We start from the raw sequence: 20,757 nt of genomic DNA, 5'->3' as shown, positions 1-20,757 counted from the left end.
TGCCAAGGTTAGAGGTAGATGAGGCTCAATTACTAACGGTTAGAATAGGAGGAGATGAGATACAAATTGTGTTGTATAACCAATCTCCTGGAAAGTCCTCAGGAATAGATGGTATACCTGTGGAAATTTGGAAGCTAGGAGGGAAAACTGATAAAGATCTGGAAAGTTTTGTTTAACAGTATTTTAAGAGGAGGAGTACCAACCTCCTAGAAGAAAGCAGTGGTACCTCTAATACCTAAAGAGGGTAAAGATACACCAGACCCAGCTTTATAAAGGCCCATTTCAATACTAAACCATAAGTGTTCATGTCTATAATGACTAAAAGAATGATAAAAGTTATGCCAAAATTGATAGATATGGATCAGTGTGGTTTTGTGGAGGGGAGACAAACATTTTACATCATTAACAGGACACTGATGATACAGAGGGAAGCAGAATGTAAGAAAATACCACTGTTGTTGGTAGGTCTTGATACAGAGAACGCATTTGACAGAGTAAGCTGAGACTTTATGAGCAGGGCAATGGAAGCATTTGCATTTCCTGAAAAAAATATAATGTTGATTAGGAGGATATTTGAGGGATCAGAGGTGAAAATTAAAGTGGGTCTTTCCCTCTCTGATAATTTCTGCTTGAGCAGAGGAACCAGACAGGGGTGTCTTCTTTCCCCTTTGTTATTTGCATTATATTTAGAACCACTGTCAAAGAAAATAAGGGACTCAGAAATTCAAGGATATAATTGGTATGGTAATCATGAAAAGCTGGCTCTATCTGCAGATATTTTATACCTGACAAAACCAGAAAGAGACATTACAGTGTTCTGTAACATTTTGAGAGAGTTTCAAATCTTTTCGGGATACAAATTAATGAAGCTACAACAAAGGCAACAGTGGTAAATTATGAACCCACACACAAATTGGTTCAGCAATATACCTATTAATGGGGACATGACAAAATGAAGTATTTAGGAGTATGGATTAAAAATTATTTTGGTGTGGCAGCTAAGGATATATGGGAAGAGACTAAACAAAGGATAATACAAAAACTAAGAAAATGGAAGCTTTTGGTATGGATAGTAAGATATAAGCAGTCAAAATGTTTTTAGTCTCTAGTCTTATACACAGGTCAGGCATATTTTATCAAACATAAGAGAAGTTGTGGATAGCAATAAAGAGCTGAAAACTTTATTGGGGGGAGGGGAGATGGCAAGAGTCAAGTGAGATAAGCCGATTCTTCCAACAGAAAAGGGCGGAATGGGATTACCCAATTTGAAGGGTTATTTCAGAGCTACACATTTTAAGCTCCTATACACAGCACAAGAAGAAAACTAATTTAAAGTGGAAAGGGATAATGTTAAAATAGGGGGAAGCTCAAGAAACAAGGAGAGACAGGGATTTTGAATGTAGGCCTTTAAGGAGAATAACAATAATCATACAGAATATTATATCCACAAAGTAGAAGAAAGTAATTTAAGAACTAAGCCAACATGAAGAAAGAAGACTGTACCGATAGGGATTACTGCAATTAGGGATATAGACAATAGGCAAAAGGGGGCTGGAATTTATTGGAGAAAACTAGCAAATGAACCAAGGTATTGGGAAGCAAGTAACCACAGAAGGAAGGGTAATAGAATGGGAAGAGGCCAAAAATGTATTTAGACTGCAGGTTTGACACTGCATTCCCCATCAAGGATTGATATCGGAGTATAGGCAGAGAGAAAGAAATTGGGGGGGTCCTAAATGAAAGACCAGCACTGGTGCAGTTTTTAGTAGAATCTAGAACAGAAGCTGCCATTAAAAAAGGAACGATTAGTAGAGCATATAAAATATTGCATGATAACTATAAGACTCAATCAGAGGAGGTTATAAAGGATTGGGAAGAGAGACTGGATAAGCAATTAAAGAAACAATGCCAGGATATATATGTATGCCTCCAAAATCTGCAACAAAGTCTAGAAGATTTAGGATTGTTGCTTGGAAATGTTTACATAGATATTTTTATACCCCAAGTAGACTCCACAGAATTTTTCCTCAGGAAGACAGCAAATGTCTGAGGTATGACAGGGAAGAAAGAGGTACTTGGAAACATATTTTCTGGGAGTGCAGTGGGTTGGCAGACTTTAAGGATTCCCTATGTGATGCACTGTTGAAGATGCTGGGTGGGCAGATTGGCGTGACAAGGGAGATGATTTTCTTGAGCTACGATACAGAATCAGAACTGCCTAGACATGGTAAGGCTTTGCTGTCTAATTACGGTGGCTGCCAAAAAAGCAATTACTAGAAAATGGAAATCAAAATCTAAACCAACTATATCACAAGTGCTGAATATAGTAATAGAGATAAAACAACTGGAACTGAGATCTTTAGAAAAGAGTAGGAGCAAACTACATAGGAAAATGGGAACTGTGGGAACAGTACATACAGGGGAGGAATGAGGTTTAAAAGAAGGCAGGACTTGAACTATGTAATGTTTGACTGACAATGATTAAGTAGATTATAATTGACGTATAATGTTTGCAACTGGGAGTGTTGTCAGTATGGTTTGTGAAGTAAAATGCTTAAAACTAGAATTGTGTCAGTGTGGTTTGTTTTCATTTATACAAATGTATGATTGCTTATGTCATAAGTGATGGTTTAATAAAGATGTTTCTTGTTTACTAAAAAGGGTCAGGAATTGAATAATGTATGTATATGATATATGGCAATATATGTGAAGTATAATGTTTGTTAATGTTAATTTGTTAATACAGTTTGATTACTTTTGCATAAATGTAAATTTGCCTATGTTACAAATGATGATTCAATAAAGGTGTTAAAAAAAAACATCAACAGAACCATGATGATCTAGGGAAAGCAGAATGTAAGAAAACACCGCTGTTGTTAGGTCTAGATGCAGAGAAAGTATTTGACAGAGTAAGTAGACTTTTATGAGTACATTCTCTAATGGAATAAGGTTAATCAGGAGGATATATGAAGGATCGGATGCAAGAATTAAAATGGGAGGGTTCCACTCATACAAGTTGTGTTTAAATAGAGGAACCGAGTAGGGGTGCCTTTCCCCCTTTGTTGTTTGTTTTATATTTAGTGCCACTGGCAAAGAAAATAAGGGACCCAGAAATTCAAGGACATAATTGACATGCTAAATATAAAGCTGGTTTTAATTGCAGATGATATTATTTTGTACTTGATAAATCCAAAAAAAGGACATCTCAGTATAATCAAACATTTTGAGACTGTTTCAAATCTGAAATGGGATGTAAAATTAATAAAGATAAATCAAAAGCTATAGCAGTAAATTATACACTCACTCATGATTTGGTTCTTCAACATCCACATTTAAAGAGTCAAGATAAGATGAAGTATTTAGGAGTATGGATTTAACAGGCTTCTGTAATGGCAGGTAAGGATATGTAGGAAGACACTAATCAAAAGATAATAAAAAAATGAGAAACCAGAATCTCGTTTACTGATATGAATAGTAAGATACAAACAGTGAAAATGGTTTAGTCCCTAAAGCTCTACATAAATGTCAGGTATATTTTTCTCAACCACAGAAAAATTGTGGACAATAATTAATAAAGAAGTGAAGGAATTTATCTGGGAGGGAAACACTGGAAGATATCAAGTGGGATAATTTGATCCTCCTAAAAGGAGGTGGTGGTTTTGGATTACCTGGCTTGAAGGGATATTTTATAGCTACACATTAAATTCTCATATACATAACACAAGCAGAAGGTTATATACAATTCAAAGTGGAAAGGGATGATAATGAAGCAGGGGAGGTGTTCAAGAAATAAGGAGAGTGGGATTTTCAATGCAGATTTCAAAAGAGAAAAATAACCATACAGATTATTATACCCATACAGTTGCTAAAAGTATAAGAACAAAGCCAACATGGGAAGAGAGAAAGGAAATTTTGCCAACAGGGATGACAGCAAATAGGAGTACATAAAATAGGCAAGAGGATGCTAGAATTTACTGAAGAAAAACTGGCAAAGGAACCAAGGAATTGGGAGCAAAGTACTAGAAGGGAAGGGAAACAGAACAGGATTAAGGCCAAGAAATTGTTTGGACTTCAGGTTAGACACTGCCTTCCCTACCAGGGACTGACAGCATATAGGCAAAGAGAAAGGAGTAGTGGAGTCCTAAGTGAAAGATCTGCTTTAGTAGCATTTTTAGTCGAATCCAGAACAGAAGCTGCTGTTAAAGGGATAATCAGCAGGGCATATAAAATTTGCAAGACAAGTACAAGAAACAATCAGAGGCTGGAAAAGCAATTTACAAGGGAACAATGGGAGGGTATATATATATATATATATATATATATATATATATATATATATATATATATATATATATATGGCCACCAAGTACTCAAACCAGCCCAAAAGTTTTACGATTTTTCCGTGGAAGTGTTTGCATAGATTCTTTAAATCCTCAAGCAGAAAGAATTTTTAAACAGGTAGATTGCAAATGCTGGAGGCATGATGGGGAAGAAAGGGGTAACTGAGAACGTTTTTTTGGGAGTATAATGAGTTGGCAGATTTTAAAAATCCCTTACAGAGAACTCTGACAGAAATACTGCGGAAGCAAATGTCTGCAACTAAGGAAATGATTCTTTTGAGCTGGGACGCAAAATCTGAACTGCCTAGACATACTATAAAATGATCAAGATATTAGGCAGACCTCTAAAATTATATTTTATTAGGTATTAAGGGCTCTGTCATCCACTACATTACTGCAAGTGAATTTTATAATACAGAATATGCTTTTAAAGTCAATCCACAAATTTAAGTGATAACTAGCCATTTCTGTTTATGTTCAAAATACAGGAGGAAAGTACAGTTGTGTACACTTACCATAAATGTAGATGTTCGAGTGTATTCACTGTTGTAGTCATCACACTTGGGTTATCCTGCCAGGGGTAGCCCTCTGTCAGCCCGAATACCAGAGACATAGTATTTTTGCGTCGGTTGCTGTCACTTCAGGACTGACATCAGGTAGTCAGTGTTATAAAAACAGGCAGCCGACACCATTACATCAGTTTTTCTTGCCCCAAATGTCAGGAACCCCCAAACAGGGAGCTAAGTTATGGTGGAAAAACACCACCAGTAAAAAAAGTAAATACCAAAAGCCCTGTAAGGAGTGAGGAAGAGAGAGAGAGAGACAAGGGAACTGGAGGGTGGGAAACCAGGACTGCAACAGTGAATACACTAACATCTACACTTATGGTAAGTGTACACAACTGTACTATGTTCTTCATGCTTCACTGTTGCAGTCATCACACTTGGGTTGATTCCCAAAGCTGAAGAATGGGTGGAGGCAGTCAAGAAGAGTTGGGGCTGGCTAGACAATCCTGCAGGACTGCGGTTGCAAAGCCTGCCCTGGATTTGGAAAAGATAGGCAGGTGGTAATGCTTGGTGAAGGTATGAACAGAACTCCAAGTTGCAGTTTCCAGAATGTCCCTGGTAGGGACTCCTCTGAGGAAAGGCTGTAGAGGTTGAAGTTGCCCTAGTGGAATGAGTTCTGACCCCATGAGGGGGTGGTTTCCCATGGTGTTTGTAATAGAAATGGATACAGTGTGCTATCCATTTGGAGATGGTTTGTTTTGATATGGCCTTGCCCTCTGACCCTGGTGCAAAGCTATCTAATAACTGGTCAGATTTCCTAAAGGGCTTAGTCCTATCAACGTAGAATCTGAGTTGTCTGTGCACATCTAAAGAGTGCAGGATCATTTCCCCCTTATTTTGAGGATTAGGGAAAATGGTGGGCAGATGGATGGATTGGTTGAGAGCCACGCTGGACACCACTTTAAGCATGAAGGTGGGGTTAGTCCTGAGGGAGATCCTGTCAGCATGGAAAATAATGAAGAGTTCCACAGCCAGAAGTGCTTGTAGCTCAGACACTCTTCTAGCTGAAGTGACGGCCAGAAGAAAGGCTGTTTTCCAAGAGAGGAATTTTAACTCTGCTGACACTGCAGGCTCAAAGGGGTGGTAGAGTGAGCTTTTCCAACACAAAGGTAAGGTCCCAAGCAGGGGTAGGGGCTCTTCTTGGTGACCTTAAGTTGTTAGCCTCTCTCAGGAACTGCTTGATGAGAAGGTGTGAGAAGAGAGGTGGCTCAGTGCTGTAATGAGCAGAGATGGCAGAGGCATGGTTCTTAATGGAAGAGAAGGATAGGCCCCTGTGGAGTAGGTCTGCTAGGTAATCCATGATGAGAGGTAAGGAGGGCTGTGCTGGATCCGCTCCTTTAGTGTGGATCCAGGAAGAATACCTTTTCCACTTGTCAGCATATGATTTTCTTGTACTGGGTCGTCTGGCTTCACGTATGACATCCAGTACCTGCTTGCTTAGGCTGGCCACTGGAGGAGAAGTCAAGGAATAAACCAGGTTGCAAGGTTCAGGGTCTGCAACTGCGGATGCAAGAACTGACCCTCCTGCTGAGTTAGGAGAGTTGGAGTCTGGGGGAGGTGCCATGGAGGCAACGGTGACAGACTGCGCAGTAGTGGGTACCAGTGTTGACGTGGCCAGTCTGGGGCAATCAGGATTGCCCTTGGTCTTTCCTCCCTTATCTTGAGTAATACTCGTGTAAGAAGAGGTAGAGGGGGAAATGCATAGATTGAGAGGTTTGCCCACTGGAAGGATAGGGCATCCACTTTCCAGGCCTTGCTGTGCGGTTCCCTGGTGCAGAATTTGCTGAACTGGTGGTTGTAGGGGGAGGGAAATAGGTCTACCTTCAGGGTACCCCATTTCTGGGTCACAAGGCTGAAGGTGTTGTGGTTTAATTGCCACTTGTGTGGGTCTAGGAGATTTCTGCTAAAGTTGTCTGCCAGACAGTTTTGGTTGCCTGGCAGGAATTGAGCTTGCAGGTGAATATGCATGGCTGAGGCCGTGTTCCACAGGGTCATGGCTAGCCTGCAGAGTGGGTAAGAGTGGGTTCCCCCCTGCTTGTTGATGTACTACATCACTGTGGTGGTGTTGGTTTTGATTAGTAGAGGCCCCAGAGAGAGTAGGGATCTGAAAGCTGTCAGAGCATGCTGAACAGCTAGCATCTCTTTTTGGTTGATGTGCAGATTAATTTGATTTGGGCTCCAGTGGCCCTGAATGCACCTGCCATTCAGATGTGTACCCCAGACAAAGTCTGATGCATCTGTGGTTAGGGTCTGGGTGGCGTGGGGTTGTGTAAAGGGAAGCCCCTTGTTGTGGTTGCATGCTGCTGCCCACCAAAAGAACTCTTTACTTAGACAAGGTATCATAGGTATGATAGTTTCCAAGTCCTGAAAATGTTGGCACCAAATACTTTTTAAGTACCACTGAAGTTTCCTCATATGCAGTCTGGCATATGGAATTAGTAGAATGCAGGAGGCCATGAACCCTACAGCTTGCAGGATTTTCCTTGTGGATAGCAGGGTTCTGGTGGTCATTTGAGAGAAGTAGCCTGTCAGATAGGCTAGATTTTCTGGAGTAAGGAATGCCATCTGGGATGCTGTGTCCAAGCTTGCTCCCAGGAATACAATTTTGTGACTGAGGGCTAGTTTGGATTTCTTCTCGTTGATAGTGTACCCCAGGGAGGTTAGAAGGTCCTTTACAAATGTCAGGTGCTGCAACAGCTTTTCCTGACTGTCTGCCTGAATCAGGCAATCGTCCAAGTAGGGGTAAATTTGAATATTTCTCTGTCTGCAATAGGCAATGGCTGGAGCCAGGCATTTTTTGGAAACTCTGGAAGCAGTGGATAAGTCAAAGGGAAGTGCAAATAACTGATAATGCATAGATCCTGCCCTGAAACGTATATATTTTCTGTAGGAGTCCCTGATGGGGATATGCAGATAGGCCTCCTTTTGGTCTAGGGTGGATAACCAGGCATCTTTGGACAGCATAGGGAGAAGCTGCTGTAGGGTGAGCATTTTGAATTTTGGTACCACCAGGAAGGTGTTTAGAACGGAAAGATCTAAGATTGGGTGCCAGGTGCCCTCTTTTCTGGGTACCAGGAAAGGTCTGGAAATTCTACTCAATTTGTTTAATTTAATAAGAATGCACCTACATTATCTTCAACTCAAAAACTGATAAGGCTCTATATTTATATGGATTTCAATATTTAGAAATTTAGAACATGCTTCAATACTAAAATTAAATTAATAACATTTAGTTCATATGAATAAAACAATTAAAGAACTGGAAAGGCAAATATAGGATAAGTTAAAGCTGATTCTTTAAAATTTATGCAGAGAGTTTAATTAAGAATAATATAGAATTGATGTCAAGTCTTATAAAATAGTTTAAGAACTTTTTTTAATATAATTTTTAAATAATTAGTAGGTATCAAAACACTAAGATTTCCTACCCTCAATGTCATTGCAGCAAGAAAATCTGTGAGACCTTGCTTCATGTCCTTTTGGATTGTGAGTTGCAGAGCAACATCAGAGCACAGATTATTACAGTAGTTACTGTTCCAAGACATTCCAAGATTCCATGAATATCTGGACGCTGAGAATGAAGAGCTGATACAAATTTAACGTTTGTTTACTGGGATAATCCTACTGGGTGAAAACTTGTTTTCTGTGGAGGCCTGAGGAGAAAAGCTCCAAAGACGGTTAACAATTCTTAAAGATACAACATTTAGAAATAGATACATTTTGAAATACAAAAATTTAGGAACAGAAACAAAAATATTTAGGAATACTAGTTTGAACACATCATAATGTCTAAAGGTTACACACATCATAAAAAGTACATTCAGTAGAGTGAGTAAGGTAACTGTAAAGCACGATGGTTTTAAATCTAAGTCAGATGAGAAACACTAGTAAATACTTTGAACTGTATGGGAAATTATGAAAAAGGAACATCAGATGAGATAGAGGCAAGGGCCTAAGAAATGTAAGATAAGTGACTATAGTAAGGAAAGTAAAGAGCAGAGTGGAGAGTAGAGTAGAAATAGGGAATGGGGGAGAGAGCTAGGGGGAGGGAAGAAAATGAGAGGGGGTGAAGGTAAGATGATAAAGGTGAGATAGTTGAAAGAAGCTGGAAAGGATGAAATATTACATATGTGGAGGTGGTTAGGAGGAAAGTAAAAGAAGTAAGAAAATTACATAAGGAAAAAGTGGTACGAAAGGAGAGTAAGTTGAGAAATTGAAAGCCTAGGGAAAAGGTTTTAACCAAGACAAGTAAAATGAAGGGGAATAAGAAGGAAAGAAAAACAAGTAAGCAAATTACATAAGGTGTCGAAGGTGAATAACTTGAGAGACTAATGGACTGGGGAAAGTGTTTAACCCAAATTATTGTATTAATATCAGTGACCACTATACAATTCGATAACTGACAATAGCTACATAAGATAACCAACAAGAGGAAGAAATTTTGTTGAAGTTAATAAGTATCATAGTAATATTATGTTTTATTACACCTGTATATATTTTTAGACCGCTGATGCAGTAAAGACTACTACTGTTATTAACCCAAATTATTGTATTAATATCAGTGACCACTATACAATTCGATAACTGACAATAGCTACATAAGATAACCAACAAGAGGAAGACATTTTGTTGAAGTTAATAAGTATCATAGTAATATTATGTTTTATTACACCTGTATATATTTTTAGACCGCTGATGCAGTAAAGACTACTACTGTTATCATTCATGACCATCTTTGTCCATTCCCTTATGTTCATAAGGGCACCCCTGATTATAGCAACTCCACTTCTCTAGCTTTTAATAAATGTGTGGATATCTACGGACTTGACCCTTACCCTAACAGGCTGTTTTATTTTTTTCTGCCCGGATGATTTAGGTCCTACAATTTACTAAATCATCACAGCCTTTCTTAACAAAGCGATGTTTTCATTTATATTAAAGCAGGCTCCAAATGCAAAGAAATTCAGGGTCTAATAACACTTTCTAATGTGTGGCTCTAATTATCTAGCATTCTTGCTTTTGCTTTTCAAGGGCTGCACCCCTAAAATATCCTCTCAAGGTAATTCATCAAGTCCCTCACACAGAGTGGCTTCAAGAGATCTCCAAAGACCTCTTTTATGTCACTTGTTAGAAAGCTAGTGCAGTGTACATTAAAGCACTTTACAGCCTTGACAATGGGATGCATATTTTTATTACTATGATATATTATCTTTGCTTTTATACATTTTATTTTATAATGTTTTATACTTGTTTTATGTTTTAACTTTTTTAAAGTATTTATTTTTTTAAGCACTCGATAAAATTAAACCTATAAACATGATGATCTCCATTAGTGGCACCATGTAGACAGGAAACAATAAAGGGGTCTAAAACAGTGTCTTGGGATAACCCACATTCTAGAGGAAAGGTGTCAGAAGAGTTAACCACAAAAAGACCCTGTGGAAGTTAAACTCTCAAGAACGGAGCCTGTTAAAATCACAGCAATTTCAGACACTTCACAATGATCCTATAGTTCACAATCACAAAATCTTCTGAGAGATGAAGGAAGACCAAGACTGAATACAACTTTTGATCCTGCATTATGAGATGAAGGTTCTGTGTGGTTCTAAAGCTGGGCTGACATGGGTATGAAAGGGCAAAAAATTAAGTAAGAATACTTTGGTGCATATAGCATTTTCTCAATAACTTTCTCCAAAAATGGGAGATTAGAGATAGGGTGGTTATTACTTCAAATCATTGGGATCAAGAATTCTCAAATATTTTTAAGAATCATAAGAAAGTGACCACCATAGTGTAAACCATGGCATACTTAATACACAGTTGCTTAGTGCTTTCCACTTTTTTTTACAACTAGAACTTCATTAGAATTTTTTTTTACAACAAAATCAGTTTAAAAGTAGTTAGAGTGATAGCATGGCACCTCTTGACTCCACAACGCAATATTTAAAGTTCTGTGACCTAATGCTAAGACATGCCTTTAACAATACAGACATTGACATGTACAATAAAGAAAAAATAATTGAGAAATTAATCTTGTATTAATCTTAATACATATTAAGAAAGACTAAGTTATAGTTTTGCAGCATGACTCTTGAAAACACTTATGATAGAAACTGCAGTCATTTTTCAGCCACCTATCAGCTGCACCAACTCCTTATATTCAATATGTGCTTCCCAGGCCCCCACTCTAGGATTAGATGAAACACCTTCTAGTGCCAGAAACATAATTTTCTGAAAATCAGCACACACCTGTGAGTGTATACAAACAGCACACTTCTACAGCCTTTTTGCTAATATGCTATAAAGCCCGCTTTTGCGCGCGTTTTCACTTGTAAAAGACTCAGCACAGCTCCTCGTGGTGTCCTGCAGAGTTCTACAAGCAGCAGAGAGTGAAAGAGTGACTTTCCTGGATTTATAAGTATTTTTTCTGGCTTTCGCTTAAATTACTGCATCTCGACTGCATTTCGCTTAAAAAACAGCTCTGCATATTGTTTTTACTGTACTTGTGTTGAATTTATACTGTTAGCACTTTAAAAAGTTATTTTTTGTTTACTTTAATTGTTAAGCTAACGCACTCAAGTGCGCTAGCCGTTTTATAGCATTTACTGTTTGTTACTGTATCTTTTTCTCCTTTCTCTGTAAAAAGAAAAAAACAAAAAAAATATCCTTGTTTTCCCGCTTTTCTGAACTAGAATAGTCAAGTCTTCAGATTTTGCTGATCTCTGGGCTTTGTCTTAGTTCCTGTGCTATCCATATCCTTATTTGGATAAGAGGAAGCTTCTTTGTTCACCAGTGGGAGTGGGGAGCACTGAGCAACCTATTTGTCCCTAGAGGATTGGTTCCAGCCCAGCAACTTGTAGTTTATTGGCCATTTTGGGTCAATTCCTGGCTCTTTTCAACCCCCTGCTATAAAGCCCGCTTTTGCGCGTTTTAGCACGAATTAGCACGAAGTTGCTCAGCAGCGCCGGTTAATCAAGTTTAAATTATTTCTGGCTCCGTAAAGTCTACTCTTCAATTTTTCCCTTAGAACTGCTCTACTTGCAATCTAAACAGCCTATTCTCTAACTGAAAAGCTCAGCACTTGCTCCTAAAGCATTTTTTATACAGGTAAAGCACTCAAACAAAAGAAAGTACTTCTTTCACCTAAATTCCATTGAGTACCCATTTCCCTATAGATCCTTTCTGACTCAGTTACACAACAATCTTTTTCACTATTCTAGCATGTCTAAGGGTCAGTTGCTGGCATCCTCTCCTGTTCAGCTGGTGAATCTGGGAATCTTGAGGCAATGTTACAATTGCCTCATGTACACAGACAACCCTCTCCTCCTCCCAACAAATACAAATATATGCGAGAGATGCAACTATATAGCCAAACTGGAGGCTGAGCTCTCTCAATTCAGTACTGGCAAGACCAGGCAGGAGGAGAAGGTAACCACGCACACCACAAATCCAGTCTCACAAAGAACTATCACAACTGCAAACCAAACACATAAACACACAAAAACATACTCGGAGGCGCTGATTAAAAATCTACCAAAACAAGAGAGGCCTACAAAGCAGACACCCAAGCAACCGCCACCTCAAGACATAGCACATGCAACACATATTTCACAAAGTCAGTGTGCTAAACAGTCACAGCCCTTAAGGCCAAACAACATGCCAGACACACTTGTAATAGGTGACTCCATAGTCAGACACACTGACGTCCCGCTCACCAGACTGAACAAGGAAAAGGTCACAGTAAGCTGCCTGTCGGGAGCTAGAATCCGCCACATAACACAAGCACTCAGGTCACTCCACAGCAAGTACAAATATGACTCAGTCATTGTACATGCCGGTGTGAACGACCTGAGACGTACCTCCCTGGACTACATGAAAAGAGACATAGAGGAGCTCTCTGATTATGTAGCCCAGGCCGGTACGACCCTGACCCTGAGCAGCACCTTACCCTCACCAAGAATGATGCCACAGTACAAACAAAATGATCAGTTTTAACAATTGGCTTAATTACTGGTGTCATTCAAAGGGGATCCAATGTCTGTCTGCTTGGGATGACATGCTCGACAAGCCACGCTGCTTCGCAAGGGATGGCTTGCACCTGTCACCCCTGGGCTTCCGGATATTGGCCAAGGCTCTTGCCACCCCCATAGTGCCTTTTTAGGCAAGGCTCAAATGACAAACCTACCTCCCTAGAAAACACAAATGGAAAAAAAATAAGGGTAATGCTGCTCAATGCCAGAAGTCTAAACCTCAAGATGCAAGCCCTCCTCAGTATGGAGAACATCGATGTCTGTGCAGTGACTGAAACCTGGTTCAAGGCTCCTGAGAGCACCCCAGCACTATCAGGTTTTACCTCATATCATGCTTTCCGGCCCCAAAACTTGGACCGAACCACAAAAGGAGGGGGAGTATCCATATTCATCAAAGATACCCACACCTCCAGGTTAGTGGCAACGCACGAAGCATCGGAGACCATCCAGGTGCAACTAACCATAGGCAAAACTGCCTTACAATTTGTAGCATGCTACAGACCACCTTCTCAAACTCAGGAAACCCACACAGCCTTCCTGAAGACACTGGAGAGTATGAATGTTTCTCCAAATACCATCATATTGGGAGACTTCAACTACCGAAACATAGACTGGGAACATTACTCAAGCCCAAACACCCTAGCCCAAAGGTTCCTAGAATTCATAAACTCCAATGCGATGGAACAACTAGTCACCATTCCCACAAGAGGAGACAATATACTAGACCTGATCATCACAAACATGGGGACAAAATGCTCCACACCGGAAGTATATCCTTCATTGGTAAGATCAGACCATAAATTAATCTCACTGGAAATCCACATCCCGCCCCCACCCCCTGTACAAAAGACCACAGTGAAGAACTTCTCAAAAGCCAACTTCACACTTCTTAAGACTGAAGTGGTATCCTTCAAGGTCCCTGGGCCAGTGGAAACCACAACCCACACTGCTGAATCCTTTGCAAATGCCTTCTACGGGCACCTTCAAGAATGCATGGATCATGCAATCCCAAATAAAACCAAGACCCATTCCCCCAAAGGCAGGCGCCGGGTCTGGTGGACCCCAGCCATAAACAAACTTTACAACAGAAGGAGGAAGCTACTACATGACAGAGCAAAATCCCTAAATGGGAAGGCATCTCTGATCAGTACTAGCAAAAAACAAGGATCACTCATAAAATCATCCAAGGCCAACTATGAGAGAAAAATCGCAAAAGACACAAAAGACAATCACAAGGCCTTCTTTAGCTATGCTAGAAACCTGGGTGGAAACTCCCAGATATGCTCAGTTAGTCCAAAATGACAATAAATACACTGAACCCACTGACATTGCCAACATTCTGGCAGATAGGTTCAGTGCAAATTTCTCCTCCCCCTCCCCCCCAAAAGGAGAAATAACTATCCCAGCAGAGTGTAGCCTCCCTAACATCTCAGATGCCCAGGTGAGAGCCGCCCACTCTAAAGCTAAAAACACAGCATCAATGGGACCGGACGGTGTCCCGGGCTGTGTGCTACATGAACTCCAAGAGGAACTAAACCCAAACATAAGGCTGCTGTTTAATCTTAGCCTTACTACAGGATACGTACCCAGAGAGTGGCGTACGGCAACAGTGGTCCCACTTCACAAAGGCAGTGCTTCTACGGACCCTGGAAATTACCGCCCCATAAGCTTGACGAGCCTGGTCTGCAAAGCTATGGAGAGGATCATTATGGAACTCATAAACAAAGACATTGGGGACCTACAGACATTGGATCCCACCCAATTTGGCTTTGTCAAGGGCAGATCCTGCCTTTTGAACTTGGTCGACTTTTTTGAAACCGTCACTAAGGCCATTGATGAAGGTAAGGCAGTTCACACAGCCTACCTTGACCTTGCAAAAGCCTTTGACACAATACCACAGTTGGGCATCATAGACAAACTCACCAGCTTAAATGTAAACCCATATGTCATGAGATGGGTTGCAAACTGGCTCAAGGACAGAACCCACAGGGTCAGAGTTGCTGGAGCTATGTCAGACTCTAAGCCAGTCACAAGCGGTGTCCCACAGGGCTCAGTTCTGGGACCCCTCTTGTTTGGCATTTATTTTTCCAAGGTACAGGCAAACATAGGAGGATTGTGGCTGACAAAGTTCACAGATGACTGCAAACTGGGCGCCATAATTGATACTCCAGCGGACACAAACATCCTTCAGAGAGGACTCATAGAAACGGATAATTGGTGCCAGAGCCATGGCCTTAAGCTTAACGCCAAAAAATGTATAGTCATACCTTTGGGAAAAACAAGGTACCCACAAATTACCACATAGGTGGTAATCCATTAAGTACGGAAGAGGTAATCAGGGACCTAGGGACCCAGGTTGACAGTAACCTCTCATTTGACACTCACATTGCCAAAGTGGTTAGGAAGACCTTCTATATTGCCCAACTTATCATGAAGGGTTTCACATCTAGATCAGGAGAGGTCATTGTGCACCTGTACTCATCTCTTATTAGGCCAATGATTGAGTACAATGCCCCATTTGGGATGTATCTTACCCGACACATGCAGCAGTTGGAAAGACCCCAAAAGTTCCTCACCAAGAGGATAAAGGGTCTTAAACATATGTCATATGCTGCCCGACTGAAAAAACTCCAGCTCTATTCAGTCGCATACCGCCTACTCAGAGGTGACCTATGCCTAACGTACAAGGCCATGTCCAATCCGGAATTAATGGACATGCTCCACCTCAAAAAATCCAAATCCATCAGAGCCACGAGAGCAAGAGACTTAAACCTCAACACAGAAATAAATAGGACGTGCTGGAGGGACAGATTCATAACCCAGAGGCTCCCTACACTCTGGAACAGAATCCCAGTCCATGTTAGGCAGAGCCCCTCACTAACTCTATTCAAGAGAAGTCTTGACGAGTGGATGGGAGATCGTAGGTTTACCCCAGGGGTCATCTCTGTGTCACTACTAGACAGAGGCACAGTAAACTAAACCCTAAATGGGTGTAGTATTCTCATCCTAAGGGGTGGTGAAAGCCACACACACTCTGGCTAGGCTTATAAATGCCTTAGGGCAGATAGCCTAGTACGAACCTATGAACCTATGAACCTATAACAATACTCATATATCCTTCTCCACAGACATCTCTGTTTTGCCCAAGACATACATTGGACATGTGGCACACCTTGTTAGACAAATCAATTTCTTTACTCTCATAATTACAGGGATTTGTCTGCATTAGCCTACTGAAATAGTTGGTTATATTTGTCTCTTCTTCATAATTATTACTGCACTGACTACAATGGCTGCATTTATAGGTCCCTTTTTTAGTCCTTGCATTATTTTTCAAGCTTTGGCCACCATTTGTCTCCAGCTTTTCTTTGATATTACAATTATGTTAAAAAAGAGGATTATTTAACAGTTTTATGCAAGCCATCAAAATATAAAATAATAAGACTATTTTTGTAATATCCTTCATGCTAATCACATCTCCACTAAAACTTAAAATAATTGACTCATAAGGCTTTACATCATCCAGTGATTTTAAAATGTTCATGTTGCTTGAACTCAACAGGGGGTGTACATTTTGTGTACCTCATTTTGATTTCATCCTTGATTTGCAATAATAAATTTAATGGGCAACCCCTATGGATAAACATTTTCAATAAAATATTTGGATCATCATCTAATTTGTCATCTTCTGACACAATTCTAATCCATTTCACTATCTGTTCCTTTAAGAGGATATATTTTTGTCTTGTAGGGCCGGCTACTAAAGCAATGCAAATAAAAATGAGAAAAAGTGTCCTTTCTGTAAATATTAGAAGTAAATCTTTTCAGAAAACATTTTTGGTTGTCAAAACTAAATAATAAAATCAAATTTTTAATAACTAAATGTGAATCTTAAAAATATGCGGTAAATTCCATGTATTTGATACATTCAGTCAGTTTCTTTACCTTTCTAAAGTACACAGGTGTCATCAAGGAAACAGACATATTTTCCATTTATCTCAACCCACTAAAGCTGAAGAGAAGCAACTTCCAAATGGAAGAGCTGGACAATACTCTAACTATTCTTTTCAACTTCTTTATCTAGGAATTCTGGACAAATACATAAAAAAATAAGGAAAATAATCAAAACCATGGACTTTTTAAAATATTGATCTAATCCACTTAAAAAGTGGAAACAACATGCTTTGCATCAACATTCATTTTCTGAAATAAAAAGTAAGAAACTTTAATGTCTTGCAGTAACAACTGACTGCAATCCTCAGTGATTTACCTGAGAAACAAAAATTTTATGAGGGACAGGGCAAAAATATGAGGCAAAACCGGGGAGATTCAGCAAAATCCGACAGTTCAGAGGTATATCTCTAATCAATAGAAAACAGATAAGAACAATTTCAAATCTCAGACTCTGTTTTCTCACTTGCAAATGAGGACACTTGCATCTATTATTTAATCCAGTGACTACATGATGATTCTCTTTGGATTCCCTTAAATAAAAAGAATGGAGAAACACAACAGAAACGGACTGCAGTAAGACACTCACAAGAAGCAAATGAACAAAGTGCAAAGAATAGTTTAAAAGAGATAGGAAATGGGTGCTACATCTGACACAGTTTTAAGTATTTTTTCATCCCATTTTTTTTTTTAGCTGATAGCCAAATGTGATGGTGCAAGTGAGCTCTGACAATATTCCTGGACGCACCTTAAATAATGAAGCAGGATTTAGCCACACCCCTAACAGCATTGTTCAATCTCAGCCTTCATACAAATTTTATACCAAGCAAATGGAGAACAGCTAAAGTCATTCTTCTGCACAAGGGAGGACCTTCCACAGACCAAGGCAACTACAGACCCATAAGACTGACCAGCCTCATATGCAAAGCCACTGAAAGACTTATCATGGAAGTAATCAATCATAACAAGGGAACCTCCAAACACTGGACCAGTCTCAGACTGGATTTATCAAGGGGAGGTTATGTTTACTCCACCTGGTATTTTTTTTTTTTTTTTAAAAGGTCACCTTTTCAAAAAAAGCAATGGATGAAGGTAAAATTGTACATAATGCACACCTCGACCTGGTCAAAGCTTTTCACACAATTCCCCACTCAAGCATAGTAGAAAATCTAAATAAACTGAGGGAAGTAAATAGTGTGGGAAGAAATAGCCAGGGAATTGTTATGGCTATGCTTGTATAGGCCCTAGGGCCAACAGCCCAGTACCAACCTATGAACCTATAAAACCCCTATGTCACCTGCTGGATTGCCAGGTGGTTCACAGATATGATGCAGGAAATCAAAACAAGGGAAGTTACGTCAACAGAGAAACTAGTCACCAGTGGAGTAACCCAGGGTTCTGTGTTGGGACCTCTACTGTCTGGCATCTACTGTTCTGAAGTAAATGCCAATCCCAATGGGCTATGGCTGACTAAGTTTGCAAATGACTGCAAGCTAGTTGCAGTCACTGAATCCCCAAATGGCTTAGGAAGGAAGGTTAGTCCCAAACAAATAACTGCTGCCAAAATAATGGACAGAATCCAAATGCCAAAAAAATGCTTTACTATATCCTTTGAGAAGTCATCTACCCAGGGAAATACCACATTGATAACATGCTCCTAAGAGTTGACCCAGTTGTTCACAATTTGGCAACTTATGTGGCAGTGACCTAACGTCTGACTAACTTGTCCATCGTTGTAAGAATGTCCTTCTATATTGCACAGCTTATAAACAAAGGCTTGTGTCTAGAACTACTGATGTCACTGTACCCCCATTACACAGCTCTTAGTAAGCCAATCACTGAATATAATGCTCCCTTTGGAAGATCTGTCCAGACACATACAATGACTGGAACGCCCACAGAGATACCATACTAAAAGGATACAAGGCCTAAACAATATGTTGTATATGAACCGACTCAAAGCCCTGACACTATACTCGGTATCCTACAAAACTGTTAAGAGGGGTGTGGCCTGTGTCTGGCATCTAAGGCATCCTCCGACCCAATACTGATGTATTTACTGCAAATCAGCATGTCAAATGGCATCAGAAATGCTTGGTCTAGGGATCTAAACCTCTTCTGCAACATCAACAGAATGGTTTGGAGGGACAGATATATCTAGCAGAGAGGATACCATTGCTTTGGAAAAGACTTCGCATCCACATAAAACAAAGTTCAACCCTGTCCATATTCAAGCACAACTTGGATCTATGGATAGGAAACAGAAAATTTAAACCAGGACTGCCCCCTGTACTACCAATGGACAAAGGCAGCTCCTAATTGATTTATACCATTCACAGGCCCCCTCACATTATCTATAGTATGATCCCAGTCATTCTCATTATTGGTAATATATAATTATCAAACATGGCAAGGGTAAACTCAATCTCTAACCCAATGGAACAGGTTAATTCAAGCACAAAAGGGGAAACTGGCTAAGCTTAAAATGCCCTGCTAGCCTAATACTTGCGTATGAAGGTTTGAACTTATACAGCATTTTATCTTTCTGGGTAGCAAGCTGCATCTTTCTGGAGTTAACCAAAAAACAATAGGTCAGGAGTTAAATAATTTGTCAGCTGTACTCTCTAGTCACACCTTCAACAGATAGTGTCATAGGAAACATTGTTAAAATGTTTCTCATCAGCACTACTGGTAATAAATTTTCAGAGTTCACTTGGGGCTGTGGAAATACAGACTTTGTAGGTATGACTACTATCTGTGTACTACTGTACGTGTGTTAAAACAAATCCACATCACAGGTCAGTTGAGGCTACACTGCAGAAGAAGGGAAAGAGTGGGAATGCAAATTGCATTTGTGGCTACTGAAAGCTTCAAGTCTAACCTAAAATACCTTTTTTCTACATTGAAACACAGGTCGATAGGGACCTGGAATGACCTGCTGGAGTAAGTACAGTGCAGGTAATACAGAAATTTGTCATATTTGGGATGGATGAACAGATGAAAGACAGCTGCACAGGGGTTAACTGCAAAAAACAGAGGGATTCAGTATATCATTAGTCTTCTTCTCTTAGCGTAGTTTAAACTTTATAAAGAAAGAAATAAAAACTTACCAGAAAGGACTTCTACCTTCCAGTTGTATTTCTTATGGAAGTTTTGCTGTTCTTCCACCACTTTTTGCACATCCTCTGGTGCTTTGAATCTGACATGACATTCAATGTCTCCATCCAGCATATCAACATATGCTACAGCAGAAATTTCAGAAAGTGCATCCTGTCAAGTTGGAAGGCAGATGTACTTAAGACTAATATTCAGCTAGACTCCGTTTAATGCAAATCACAGAGATATAATGTATTAATTAATTCAACTTGAAGTAACTTGAAGTAAATATACACAATGCATTCATTTACTCATCCTGAAGTAAAATATCATCTGCTAAAGGCAAACACTTCTACACCAAAAAAAAAAAAACTCTGCTGATACCCAACATGAGTTGTAGCTCAAGCACAGTCCTGATGCAATATGCTTTTTTAAATGGGTGTATGACCCGTGTTTTAGAAAAAAAAAATGTGAGTACAGAGCAAATCTGTTTTCCAACAGCAGTATTATCTGTAGAGGAAACTCAGAGTCGGTAAACTCTATTAGTCTGCATACAGGAAGGCCATCACAAATGTCCCACTTTTTTAAATTTATTTACTCCATAAATCTATTCCATATAGGTGGATCTTTTAAGAGGTAAGCCAGTATTACAGTTTGGTTAACTGACTTGCTAGGGTCACTCAGAAGGCAAACAGAGACAGAGGGCATCTAATGAAGGACTACAGTATGAATCTCAATGGCAGATCACTTTATGTACCGAATTATTCATTTATT

General features: G+C 39.7%; 1 protein-coding gene across 1 annotated transcript in view; it reads right to left on the bottom strand.

Annotated features, from left to right (window-relative positions):
* Nucleotides 1-20,757, bottom strand: part of LARP7 (La ribonucleoprotein 7, transcriptional regulator) — a 1,030,416-nt gene that overhangs the window by 124,455 nt on the left and 885,204 nt on the right. The window contains exon 11 of the mRNA XM_044061552.1: nucleotides 19,998-20,157. Within this exon, the coding sequence (XP_043917487.1) occupies nucleotides 19,998-20,157 (160 nt within the window). The remainder of the gene's footprint in view (nucleotides 1-19,997; nucleotides 20,158-20,757) is intronic.

The sequence above is a fragment of the Protopterus annectens genome, chromosome 2.part0, assembly GCF_019279795.1.
Source record: "Protopterus annectens isolate FY-2018-M chromosome 2.part0, PAN1.0, whole genome shotgun sequence".
Classification (NCBI taxonomy): Eukaryota; Metazoa; Chordata; order Ceratodontiformes; family Protopteridae; genus Protopterus; species Protopterus annectens.
Note: the sequence above shows the minus strand (reverse complement) of the source record. Positions and strands in the feature narration are given on the sequence as shown.